Source organism: Delphinus delphis, chromosome 4 (genome assembly GCF_949987515.2).
Source record: "Delphinus delphis chromosome 4, mDelDel1.2, whole genome shotgun sequence".
NCBI classification, from domain to species: domain Eukaryota; kingdom Metazoa; phylum Chordata; class Mammalia; order Artiodactyla; family Delphinidae; genus Delphinus; species Delphinus delphis.
In genome coordinates this window covers 31,943,773-31,957,649 of record NC_082686.1, presented here as the reverse complement: position 1 = coordinate 31,957,649, position 13,877 = coordinate 31,943,773, and the positions used below count along the sequence as shown (strand labels likewise).

The 13,877-nt window shown below is 33.5% G+C and overlaps 1 protein-coding gene across 1 annotated transcript in view; it reads left to right on the top strand.

Annotated features, from left to right (window-relative positions):
- The window catches only part of ROBO1 (roundabout guidance receptor 1), a 146,913-nt gene that overhangs the window by 48,368 nt on the left and 84,668 nt on the right, over window positions 1–13,877 (top strand). The window contains exon 5 of the mRNA XM_060010477.1: window positions 13,107–13,231. Within this exon, the coding sequence (XP_059866460.1) occupies window positions 13,107–13,231 (125 nt within the window). The remainder of the gene's footprint in view (window positions 1–13,106; window positions 13,232–13,877) is intronic.

Genomic DNA, 13,877 nt, shown 5'->3' with positions numbered 1-13,877 from the left:
TTACTCTCTTAGCCACTTTCAAGAATGCAGTAGAGTATTACTAACTATATTCCCTATGCTGTACATTAGATCCTCATGACTTACTTATTTTATAACTTGAAATATGTAACTTTGACCCCCTTCATCCATTCCATCTACTCCTCACCCTCACCTTAGGCAATCACTAACCTGTTCTCTGTCTCTATGGACTTATTTTTTTATTTTTTTGTTTTAAATTCCACATGTAAGTGAGATCATTTGGTATTTTTCTTTCTCTGTCTGACTTACTTCACTTAGCATAATACCCTCCATGTCCATCCATGTTGTCTCAAATGACAGGATTTCCTTCTTTTTATGGCTGAATAATATTCCATGGTGTGTGTGTGTGTGTGTGTGTGTGTGTGTGTGTGTGTGTGTGTGTATTCATTTAGTTAGTTAGTTTACATTTCTTTATCCATTCATTCAGTGACGGGCATTTCGATTTTTTCTATATCTTGGCTACTGTAAATAATGCTGCAGTGAACATGGGGTATGTATATATTTTTGAATTAGTGTTTTTGTTTTCTTTGGATGCATACCCTAGAGTGGAATTGCTAGATCATATGGTAGTTCTATTTTTAATTTTTTGAGGCACCTCCATATTGTTTTCCACAGTGGCTGCACTCATTTACATTCTCACCAACAGTGCACAAGGGTTCGCTTTTCTCAACATCCTTGCCAACATTCTCATTTCTTGTCTTTTTAATAATTATCCATTCTAAGAGGTGTGAGGTGATTTTGTGGTTTTGATTTGCATTTCCCTCATGGTTAGTGATGTTGAGCATCTTTTCATGTGCCTATTGGCCATCTATATATCTTCTTTGGAAAAATGTCTATTCAGAGTCTCTACCCATTTTTCTAGTCAGATTATTTGGTATTTTGCTATTGAGTTGAATGAGTTTTTAATATATTTTGGATATTAACCCCTTATCAGAAATATAATTTGCAATTATTTTCTCCCATTCAGTAGGTTGCCTTTTCATTTTGTTGATGATTTACTTTGTAAATAATTTCTTATTGAAAGTTATTTCACTTAGGTCATGGAGCCAAAAGATTTCAGAACCAAATTTACATTAGAATAAGATTTAACACTTTTTAAGAATTTTCAAACAAACAAGTCATGCAAGGTAGTAAAAATAGCAAGGATTTAAAGAGCTGAACAGACCTGAGCTCCAATCTTCCATGTCTTACCTGATGTGTGACCTTAAGAAAATTACTTAATTTTCACATTTCTCCCTTTGCAAAATTGGCATATTGAACTCTTTTCTACAGAGTTGCTGAGAAGGTTTCTGTGTGTGGTCTGACACATAGTTAGCTAACATTGATGGCTCTTTACTAAACTGAGACGTAGAAAGGTTATGTGATTTATGCAGGATAGATCTGATTAATTTTGCAGAGAATCTTGATCCAAAGTTGTTTAATTTTATCATTATTGAATAATTTTATCATTATGCTATCATGTACCTTAACGCTGACCCTCCATGAATTATGCCATTTGAAGGTAAGTGTTCCAGATTTTCAACTAAACAAATTCTTAGCACCTTCTATATATAAAACAATATGCTAAGCACTGTGAAGGATGCACAGATAATGAGACATGGAGCCTGCCTTCATGGAGCTTATTACAGCCTATTGATAAAGAGAGATATACATAAATGTCTACAGCATCAGCAGTATATGAAAAGTGGATTTGTACAGATAGGCCAGGGAGGAAGAAAGTGCTTTCAGCTGGGCAATGGGGACATTATTGTCATTTGTTCACTCTTTCAACAGATATTTACAATGTGAATAATGTCCTCAACTTGATAAGTTCTATAGAAATGCCGGCAAACAAAATGGTTAAATACTTGCCCACATGGAGCTTATAGGCTAGTTTAAGAGACAGACATTTATAGAATAATCACAAATGTATAATTTAAAACTACAGTAAGTGCTCAAGGAGAAAAGTTGAGGTTGCTGTGAGAACATATAGCATTCTGATAAAATTTAGTATCAAATTTAGAGGAAGCTCTTTGAAGAGGTATTTTTTTTTTAGCTGAGGGCTAGGGTGAGTAGGAATTAAAAGGGGAGGATCCCAGGGCACAGCATAAACAGAACCGGAAGTAAGATGGAGCAACATGTGCTCGAGGATGAGAAGAAAATCTACGGGGCTAAGATAGGGTGGTGGAGGAGGGGAAGGGATATGAGAAGACACCAAAGAGTTACATAACGAGGCCATGTTCGAGATTTTGCTCTCTATTTTAAGAGCAATGGGACCATATTGAAGGGTGTTAAGCAAAAATGTACTATAATCAGATTAGTTTATTTTTAATCATTGTGGCTGAATTGTGAGATTGGAATGGAAAAAAGCAAGACATTAGTTCGGGTGAATGCTGGTGGATAACTTGTCCAGGGTGGTGGCAATAGAGATAGAAAGAGGTGGATGGAATGGAGAAATAGTTATGAAATAAAAGCTATGGAATTTGGTAATGAATTGTGTATCTCTCGGAAGAAGGAGAGGAAAGATCTAAATTTCTGGCTTTCTAAATTGACTTCGGGAGTATTACCACCAAAATTATGATCCTGAGATCCTATGTCTGGTGGCATACACATTATCATAGTTTGCTGGGTAGCTGCATTTCAATCTCAGACTCTTTAGCAGGCAAATAACTAAGTTGCACCATTTAATAACTGCTTGTGGGGACATTTGTAGAAGCAGAAGGAAAAGAAGAATATTAACTTTTTCTGAGCACCTGTAATGTGTCAGGCATAGTGCAAGGTATTTTGTGCAGATAGCAAGGTTTCTCAGTCCTGGCACTATTGACATTTTGGGTTGGATCATGCTTTGCTGTGGGAAGCTGTCTTGTGCGTTGTAGGATGTTTATCAGCATCCCTGACCTCTGCCTATTGGTGCCGGAAACACCCCCCCTTCAGTTGTGACAATCAGAATTGTCTCCAGAGCCACTGATCTAAAGAATAAAGTGAGATATTTGAGTGGAGGGGAAAAGTTCATGGTATTTTATGTATCCATTAAATATATTCTAAAAATGTTCCTCTTAATCACTCTATTTTTATGTCTGAAAAGTTGAAAGATGTAATGACAGGCTTTTATGTTAAACTCAATCTTTTCCCTAAAAAGAAATCATACCTAGTATTAAAATATCTTGAGGGTTTTTAATTGTTAGAGATATTATCATTCATGAGTATCTATGCATATAATTTCTCTGGTGTAACAGTGACTGGGATTTGTCAGTTCAAATGTAGATACTTCACTCCTTAAAAATTTGAGTGTTCCTCTGTTTTAATAAAAATGTGTTTCTTCTCAAAAAAATCTTGTAACTCATTACTTTACTCCATTCATATTCTTCTGGAATGTGGTATTTACAATTCTAGTCTGTCAGATTTGTTAACTGAGCCCTGCTGTTCAAAAAGCACTGTGTATAAGAATGAAAAACATCACATCAATTTAGGGATTCACTGCAATTTAGCTACTAATAATGAAAATGAATATCTATGAATTAGCAGAAGAATTCCATAGTCAGGGTGATTTCATCTGTAGCCCATTTAAGGAAGCTGCTGTTCTCTGATATTTGCTAGTAGGATTGGTCCTACTGTTTGTAAATTTGCTTAACTATGAAATATTCTATAGGGCCATTCTATGAGTTTAGAATACTTAAATTATTTTAGACCCAAATACTGTGAAATCTTCTGTCATTACAGTACAAATAATTGTATAGCCCATTACTAATAGTGAAGAATCTCAGGACTTTAATGTGTAAGGATAAACTCCAATATTTTTGCCACTATGCTTCAAAAATTGATATTTCAATGTGGAAATACCAAAATTGTAATTTTAATATTGTGCTAATCATGCAAATATTTTACTTTCTTGGAATTTTCTGCTATCTCCTGGATTTATCATATGAGCTATGTGTATAAAGTACTTCATCAACTTTAGGTAATATTGACTGAAAAGAATATTTTCCAGGACATTTTCTACTAGAGTATACATTTGGATATACATAATCTGAAGGAAAAATATTGGAAGCAGAGGGATATATCTGTTGTCTTGCTTTACCTCTGAACTTCCAGAGTCTTAAAATCATAGCGTAGAAAGCACTTTAAGAGTCAGCTACTCTATTTCTTTACCAGACAACGTTATATAGCTAAACTGTTGTGGCCAAATGGAAATAAATCCCATTTTTAAAGACCTCTAGAGACATCACAGTTGGCAACCAATTCATGGTTCAGTGACCTTTACTGTTAACTGCTTCTTTTCTATACTTTTCCTAAGTCGTTCGTGCTATTATTTAGGCCCATTATCTACTTCTCTTCTGGCCTAAGTAGTTATTAAGATTGGCTGGTCCCTGTATTTATTAGACATAATCTGAAGACTTCTTAAGTATCTGTCCAGCTAACTTATTTTCTCAGACCAAAAAAAAAGCCTCTTCCTCCAGCTTCTGTATAATTTTTTCAAACATGTATCATCTTTCTGACTTATGTCTCCTGAATATGACAAGGAGATAGAAGAAATGAGTTTTTCTTTCTCCTTTCCTCCCTCCCTCCCTTCTTTCCTTCTTTACTTCCTTATTTTCATTTCTTTTTTCTCTTAGCTTCTTCTCATTTATACCTAGAAATTATTGTCTGAACAATGTACATTCTTAGAATAAGATTTCAAACTAATTAGATAATCTGGAACCCTTCGATGGCACATTCAAATGAGGAAGAAAATCTCTTATTCTAAGTGTGTGTATGTGTGTGTGTGTGTTTGTGAGAGAGACGAGAGAGACGGAGAGAAACGGAGAGAGGCAGAGAGCAAGAGGCTAAATTCTCCCAAACTTTTTGAACAGTTCTTTTTCTAAAAACTGTTAGTCAAGTGTATGTTTGTATATCTCCAAATATTTGGAAGAAAGCTATTCTTTTTCTTTTTTAGACTCCAAAGAGAACCAGAGTTTTATAAAATTATATAATTAACGTGTATTATATATATGTATTTTATATATATATATATATATATATATATATATATATATATATATTTAGACTTTGATTAACTTCCCTTCCTCCCCCACCCAACCCCAAGAAAATAAAATCTAGGTGAAAACAGTATGCTTTGTATACAAACTCAACTTAGTGGCAATTCTCTAATCCCTCACGCCTTTCCAAACTCCCTCCGATATAAGGAAATTTAAAGCTGTTCCTGGAGATGGATTGTAATCTGCACAATGTTGCAATGTTAAAAAAAAAAAAAAGAAAAACTAGTAAGGTTTTTTCCTCTTAAAAATATATATTTATTTTTTAAAGGTTTTTTTACCTTCCTATTTGACCCATTTACCTTAAAAAGTGTTTTTTGTTAAGATCTTATTCTCATGCTTCAAAAGAGTAATATTTTATTCAATTTCTAGTGAGATCAAGACAAGAAATGATTAAAATTGGTTCACCCTTAAGAAATGATTGCATTACATTTTTTTCCCAAAAAGGTGAACTTTTTAAGAGCCTTTAAGTCTGTTTTCTTCTCACTTGTTAGTTTCCCATGTCTTTTTAAAACTCTAGCTAAATATTCTTTAAAGATTTTTAATGTCATGAGGAATTCTTTAAAACTATTTTTATGTGTAGGTAGTAATGATTTTAGATTAAACAGTTTATGACAGTTTAAATGTAAAATCAAATAGATTCTGTGTCCTATTGCATATAGTTCTCCCCAAACTGATTAACTAGTAGGGAAATTTGTACAGACATGGATTTAGTCGAGAGACCTGGAAGACAGCCTTTGGTTAGTCATCTGTGACCTTGAGAAAGTTATTTAACAATTTAGGTTCTCCGTTTTCTCATGCAAAAAGATAGGGTTAGACTGATAAGTGCTAAGGTCACTTCCAGAGCTAACATTTTATTGTTTTATTGTTTTATTAGAGATAGAGACAGACAGGCTTTTCGTCTTTCTTAGGGAGAAAGGGGAGCTGGGATAGAGGTGCTCCCAGCCTTTAAAGCAGAAAAAAAAGATGAGACGAGTTATGTGGAGGGTGGGAGAGAAGCAGCCCGTAAACCAGGAGCTTTAGAGGATAATGAATGAACAGGATCCAAATGACTCTTGTTTTTTCTAATTCTTTCTGGACTTTCCTAACCGGACAATAATAGGCACTGCCTGTTGTGTAGAAGATCTCTGCTTTCTGTATGGGGAAAAAAAAAAAAAATCATTTGACCTGACCCTGAGAGAAATACAGAGAAAGGGGAAATCTGAGAAAAACTTAAAGAAATTTCTATCATTTATTCTCCAGAAGAGAAATTTGGGGATGATAATTTTCTTCAAATGAGAAAAAGGATTTTATTTGGAGGGTATAAATGGCATTTATTTGTTTACTGAAACTCGAACAAATGAAATTGTGATGGGCAGGTTTTCATTTAGATAAGAAGAATCACTTCCTGATAATCATGGTTGTTAAAAGCTTAAATGATCATTCAAGATACCTCTGATCATTCAAAAACCTCTGATGTTTTAGGAGCTTCTGTGTTAGATGTTGTTTTAGATAAGTTTTAGGGTCCTTAATAGACTATGAAAAACCTTACAGTTATCAATTGTCATTGATGTGATATGCAACTGCATTAGCCTAACATTCTTTTTTGTGTGTGTGGTACGCGGGCCTCTCACTGTTGTGGCCTCTCCCGCTGCGGAGCACAGGCTCCGGACGCACAGGCTCAGTGGCCATAGCTCACGGGCCTAGCCGCTCTGCGGCATGTGGGATCTTCCCGGACCGCGGCATGAACCCGTGTCCCCTGCATTGGCAGGCGGACTCTCAACCACTGTGCCACCAGGGAAGCCCGGCCTAACATGCTTAAACACAGTGGATTTTGATTAAAAGATTCAACTGCTATGGTTCAATTGCTGGTAAAACCTATAGGCAAGGGAAAAGCGCTTTTTAAAATTTTAAATGAGCTGCTTCCCAGTGATTTTTTTGGTTTCTAACATGTTAAATATTTTTGAAACTGTTTAAGAAATTTTAAATTACTGAAAATACATGACTAGAAACTATTTAGGAATCATTCCTTTGATCTCCTGACTTCAAATAAGGCTTGATTTTAACTGCATCAATCTAGTGAGATCAAATTTATTTTCAGATTACCCAAAAGATAATTTTATGACTTTTTGTTTTCTCAAAGCAAAGTTCTGTTGCTACAGTTGTCAGTTTCTCTCTCTTGTAGTTTCTGAACATTTCTTCCTGTCATTTAAAAGACATCATCTTTAAGGTGATGAGAAATGTAAGCAAGTCCCATCCTCTGTTTGTTTTCAAATCTGGATAACATAGTTATGCTATGATAAAAATTATGCCTGAGCAAATGAGAGTATGCTTTTTTTAACTTTTCTTGCCTGCGTGATGGAAAAATTATGCTTAGAGTTTTTACCTTAGAGTGAAAAGTAGACAATTTATTTCACTCACGTTAAAGGGAACGTGTGAGTTAAAATGTGCTTCTGAATTACCTTTATATTTTGCATATGTGGTAACAATAGGCAAGAGAACTCCTCTCTCTATTTTAAAACTACCATTTCACAGCAGCAGTGCTTGGCATAGTTCATTTATTTAAAGTACCGGAATGTATATCAAGTCTAATTAGTTGTGACTTGCTGAAAGACATGGACATTATTTATTTGAGTAGAATATATTGTGGATGTCTACTGGGCTATTATGAAAAAGCTCTGCATTTGACAGTAATTACCTTTGTTTCTAAAAGAGCAAAACAATTGCTTTCCAGTTTTTAAATATATAATACATGAGCTTTCTATGTTAAAATACCCAATGTTTCAGCATTGAAAACAGGTAATGTGATTATAACTTTATTAGATAGTGTTATAAAGTTTTCTCTGTTTCTATAATGTGTTTATATTTTTCCTGTGTGTTTTCTCAATTAAAAGTATGCAAGAATTCAAATATAATACCTTTTTTTAACCGTGCTACTCAACCTATGGTCCTGTACCAGCAGCACGTGGGTTCTGCAAAATCCCTGGTCACACTTCTGACCTATACAATCATAACCTGTATTTTAACCAGATCTTAGGGTGATTCTTATGCTTATTCAAGTATGAGAAGCATGGGTTTAATAGAATATCATTGACAGCATGAACCTTTTAAAATTAATCTGATGGTGGAGTTACAGGATTTAATACTTCTTTATCTTTGATTAAGGTGCTTGATTTCTATTCTACGTAGCATTAGCAGTTAAGATTTATAGTGTGCTTTTAAACCCATTACATATATAGTTATCTAATCCTGGTAGCAAAATGTAAAGTCATTGAAAAGTGTTTTATAATTTCATAGCTATCATTCATTGTAGCTCTGCCATTTAATCAAAGTAGAGATTTTAAGATTCATTTCTATTCTTCTTAAATGATTTATGATGATGCTGGAAATGCTAACAAATATTCATTCATGGACAGTATGAGCCATGTATCCAAATATTAATGTGTTCTTCATTTTATTTTAAAAGAACGATCATTGTTAAGTCAAATCTTATTACTTTTTCTGTTTCATTTTCTGTTTATTTTTATTTATTCCATGTTTTCTTTTTTTGTTTCGTTTTAGTTGGGTCTGGTAAGTTGACATTTTATTGGCCATCTTCTAATCATCGTGTCACTGTGACTGGAACTTCTCTTCCCCTTTCCATCCATACCCTTCCATGTCCTTCAACCAATCAGCCTCCATGTTTCACTTGTCATTGGCCACAAAGACAGACTGCACAGAATAAAGTCTGCAGGAAGTATGGGTAACTGTGACAAAGAGTAAAGGTAATGGGGTTGCTAACTTTATGTCTTATTAAATGATGTGTGATCTGCATCCTTTTATTTTTTCTCTTTTTAAATGAGTGATAAAATAAGTGATAGGACTTTATCTTGATTAAGTACTATTTCAATTTATATCTCACAAGATAAACAAATGAAGAAAAATGGTGCCCAGAGGACAGTTTGGGTTTGGGGGATCCAAAATATGTTTATGAATCCATGTCTGTCTTTTTGTAACTGTTACTCAATATTAGTCATTAAAAGTCCTGCTGGTGAATAACCGTGCACTTAGGGCTATTTGCACTCATTTTCATTTCTATGTGTCAGAATCATTTCATTTTATGTAAGAAATAACCACATGATGTGTCTAAAATTTATCAAAGTTTGCTTTGATGAACAATTTGTCCTCATATAAATAAAGGTTTCTAAGTACTTTCATGATCAGTACTTTGGGGAAGGTCCATTCACATACTTTAAGGATGCTGGAGCACCATTTTTGGAGAATTTTTTATGGTGTTGCAAGGAATAATTTTAACCCTAAAAGAATCTCTCTATGTTTTAAGTTAAAAAGCTATACACATATTATAAAGATGTCATTTCATACTAATACAGATAAGAGGATGGATTGTTCAATAATGGTGATGCAATAATGAGCTATTAGAAAAAAATAGCTTTCTATATATGCAAAAATATAGATGGGTTAAAATTTAATAAAAGCAAAATACAGGATGAAAATAGAGTGAATATTTATATAATTTCATATGTATTATGTAATCTATTTTATATAATTTTACTGATAGAACAACAAAAATGACTAACTAGATTAGAAAGACTTTTAATAAATGGAAAAATATATCTACAACATTTTTGAGAAGTGGATAAAATTTTAGCTTATCCTTACTTCTTAGAAATCAAAAATTTAAGCACAATTTAAAAGGCAGTGTTTGGATTAGGCTGATGTTATTTGAACCACTACCTAGAGTAGAGGGACCCCCAGAAATGGCTTCAGAAGCCACTTCATGGAACCCCCTCCCCTGTCCCCAAGCTGTTATCTATTTAGGAATTAGATCTTTGAGGAAGAATTTGTTTGGAGAAGTTTCATGGCTTAAGAAGACAAAAAAAGTTTGTACACCATTGAGATAGAAGATTTTTAATCTTTTCTAACATTCCAGCCCTTATAACCCATAACCCATACCCCGCCTTTTTATTTAGAAGGGGAATACTGTATAGCACAGGGAACTATATTCAATACCTAGGATAAACCATAATGGAAAAGAATATGAAAAAGAATGTATATCTACGTATAACTGAACAACTTTACTGTATAGTAGAAATTAACACAAAATTGTAAATCAACTATACTTCAATAAAATAAAAAAAAAAGTTAAGCACAAGAACACAATGTCCACAACAAATAGGATATCAATGACAAGGTAATGTGAATATAAATGTTTAACCTCACTAATATAAAGTGCCAATTAAGAGGAGATTCTGTTCTAAGTTTGGCAAGGATGTTAATGTTCAGTATTCGTGAGGTTTGGGAGGAAAGTGTCCTATCAGAGAGAATTTCAGTTGAAATAAACTTGAATAAAATTGAGAGGGATGTAAATCTCACCATTGTGTTTAATGGGGGAATTAGCAACAATCTAAATTTAAAGACAATAGATTAGTTAAATAATTAAGGTTAATTTGTATTTAGACCATTAAACAGTCATTCAAGTGATACTGTAGGAGAATATTTTAAAACAATATGGTACAATTCGCATGGCTGAATTATAGGTAGCTTTTCTTTGCTTATCTAATTTTCTGTATTTTCAACACTGAACATTATATTAGTAACATGATTATGTGTTTTTAATTATGGCAAGTTTAAATATTGTAGCCCTTGAAAAATAGTCCAACATTTTATCATGAACATCAGATGCATATGGTGATTGGCCTTCTCAATCTAAATAGATAAGTGATGATAGAAGATTGAAAAAGGCATATTTAATCCATTTAAAATTTTTCTTAGAGATATGTCTATATCTAATATTTAACATACATGTAGGAAAGGGTTTTTTCTGAGACATGCCTCGTGGCTGATGTCATTGTTGATGTTGGCTGGAGGATATGCCTATAAGATATAGTAAATTCATTTCCAGGCAAATATCCTGTGTGGAAGGATTGCTGCAGGATAAATGTAGTTTGTATAAGGGTTTGTATCCCTTGTTCCCACATAAGTCTTTGAGGTTTGAGGAGAGCTGGCGTTTTATAAAAGAAACATGGATTCTGGCACATGTTATTAGACATGGTTCTGAGATTTAGAAAAGAGACCACCCGAAGTTTTTACTTGTCTAAGTGATTTGAACATTTACATTTTCCTACTCAAATTCCCTGCATATATTGGAAAGTCATATTTTCCCATTCATTTAATTAATCACTTGGTTTTCTTTCATTGAAACAAACCAAACTCTCTTCTGGATTTGGTTTATTATCCAGTCAGTCCTTTCAATTCCTTGGTCTGATTTCTATGTCAGTTATTCCAACCCTTAACTAAGGAATCAAACGCTCCTGTATGGATGTGTGTGGAGGAAAATCCTCAGGCAATGATGCACACACCTGTTATTATACCTGGATAATGACAGTGTTTGCCAAATTCATGAGTAAACCAGTCAATTACAATCAGAGTTTAAAAAAAATTATAAGCTAGAACGTCAGCATTACCAAAATTGAACCTAAACTTATTCTCCTAACTTTGTATTTTCTTCCGTATAAGTTACAGGACATTTGAGGGCATTTGACCTGATTTTTCAGGTCTCCTGTAATTTTCTTGTCAAATGGTATAATTTCTACTAAACCTCAATTAAAAATAAAAAGGGAGTATAGAAGAAAGGACACTTATCTAGAAGTTAGGAGATCTAATTGCTTTCTTCAGTTTTGTGACCATGCAAGTTGTTTTACATATCGCCTTTTTTAAAGGGGTTTTACATTCCACTTTACACACATGTATATATGTGTATACATACAAATGTGTAAAGTTGATAAATGTATATATTATATATCATAAATATTTGTATATATGTCTCAGATACAACTGACCAGAAAATATTTAGCAAGAGAAAAGGGTACCCTTTCAAATACTCATCTTCATTCACAAAGAAGTCATATTCTCATGAGCAGAGAAGTAGCCCTTGTGGACATAATCTGAACATACTTTTTGATTCATATTCACTTGAAGCAGTTATCCTAAGTGACTGACATAAGTAACTAAAAGTACTTTTAAGTTATACCCCAATAAAGATGTTAATAAAAAAAAAAAAATAAAAGTACTTTTAAGGAAAAGGTTAGAAATAATGGAAGAGTCTTAAAAAGCGGATTATCCTGTATAAACTGTTCAGTGTCTGGCTTGAAACGTTCACTTCAGTTTGAACTGAGACAAGAAAGGAGAATAATTAGGCGTTTCAGACAGCTGATAACAAATGAATTTGAAAAGTGTAAACAGTAGGTAGAAAGACTTATGTTCAGTGCACAGTTTTTCCAATCATAAAGCACAGCCCCAAAACAAGCTTTTTAAATTTTTTTTTTCCCAGCGAGTGACCCCATCAGCACACCTCATGTTTTCAGCTGCCATTGTTCTCAATGTAACTGACACAATTTTCTGACACTCTATTTACTGCTGGATGAAGTGGCCATTTAAGTCTGTATAAATCAAACAGTTTGGACAAAGCTGGCAGTATTTATAATGTCAGGATGAGCAGATGTTTCAAATTTGCCCTCATTTCCATATATATTCTGTTTGAACATGCCCTTGCCTATGTAAATGAAAGAGGCATTCGACTCCACTATTGCTTTAAATTCATTTCTATTCAAGTAATTGGACTGAAGATTTTAAATGGTTATAATTTCCATGGTAGCATTTCGGGAGCTTTTGAGTTAAATTAATTTTAGGGCCTGCCTACATCAGGAGGTCCTTGTGTCTGTGATTAACATCCATGCACCTTTAAGCAGCTCTAAGTAAGAAAAGATATTTATTCATACAAATTTCAGGCATACGTTGAATGTAAATGGTCAAATTGTAGTTCAAGAATTCTTTTTAATAAGGTAGATAATCTTAGAAGGTCAAGTAATTAGAAAGAAAAGAAACCTCTTTACAGAGCTACACGATTCCACTCTATGAATGTGCACTTAATTTAGCTTCATTTAGGTTAAGCATGAGAATTGGTACATTATGTATATCTACAGAGTACATAACAACTGGTATAAAATAACAGCAGCACTTGGGATATCAGCAAATTGTCTCAAATAGGACAATGACTCCATGCTTTTGATTCAGGGTAATTTGTTTCATCTCCTTCAGAACCTCCACATTTTGTTGTGAAACCCCGTGACCAGGTTGTTGCATTGGGACGAACTGTAACTTTCCAGTGTGAAGCAACTGGAAATCCTCAACCAGCTATCTTCTGGAGGAGAGAGGGGAGTCAGGTATGACCTTGTTCTAATATTTCAATCAGTAAAGATGAGTGCCAGATATATAACAAAAAGCAACAAATTATTTAGTCACATATCTGTCGCTTTAAGAGAACTGAGAAATCTCTGAGTGACCTAAACATTTCAGCAATAAAAGAGAAGACAAAATTTCCTACCTTGTTTTAATTCTCAAATTTTCCCTGCCTAGTTTTGGTACAGAGAGTGGTATGTAGAAGAGTAATTGTTTTATTGTATAAAATTTACCTTTATTTCCAATTCAACCACATATTTTTAAAAACTACTTTTTTTCTCAACTTAATTACTTATAACTTTTTATTATTCAGATTTGTAATTATATGTTAAAAGAGATTTACACACATTTAAAACAAAGATGATAATTAGTCAGTGCAATTTTTCTGAAAGCACCAGGAATCTGAAGTGTCTTCTTTGCTTCTTTATGTTTTATCTATCATATATCTATCAATTAAAAATTCATCAAACTATATGAAAGTCTCTTTAACATAGATGTCATATTGGATATAGTTCAGTATATGCTAATTCTTTGAAAACTGTAATATGTGGTCACCATTTGCTATCAAGTCCTACTCTCTATATATTTTTATAAACCAGAATTTTCTATATATATTGAAGCTAGAATATA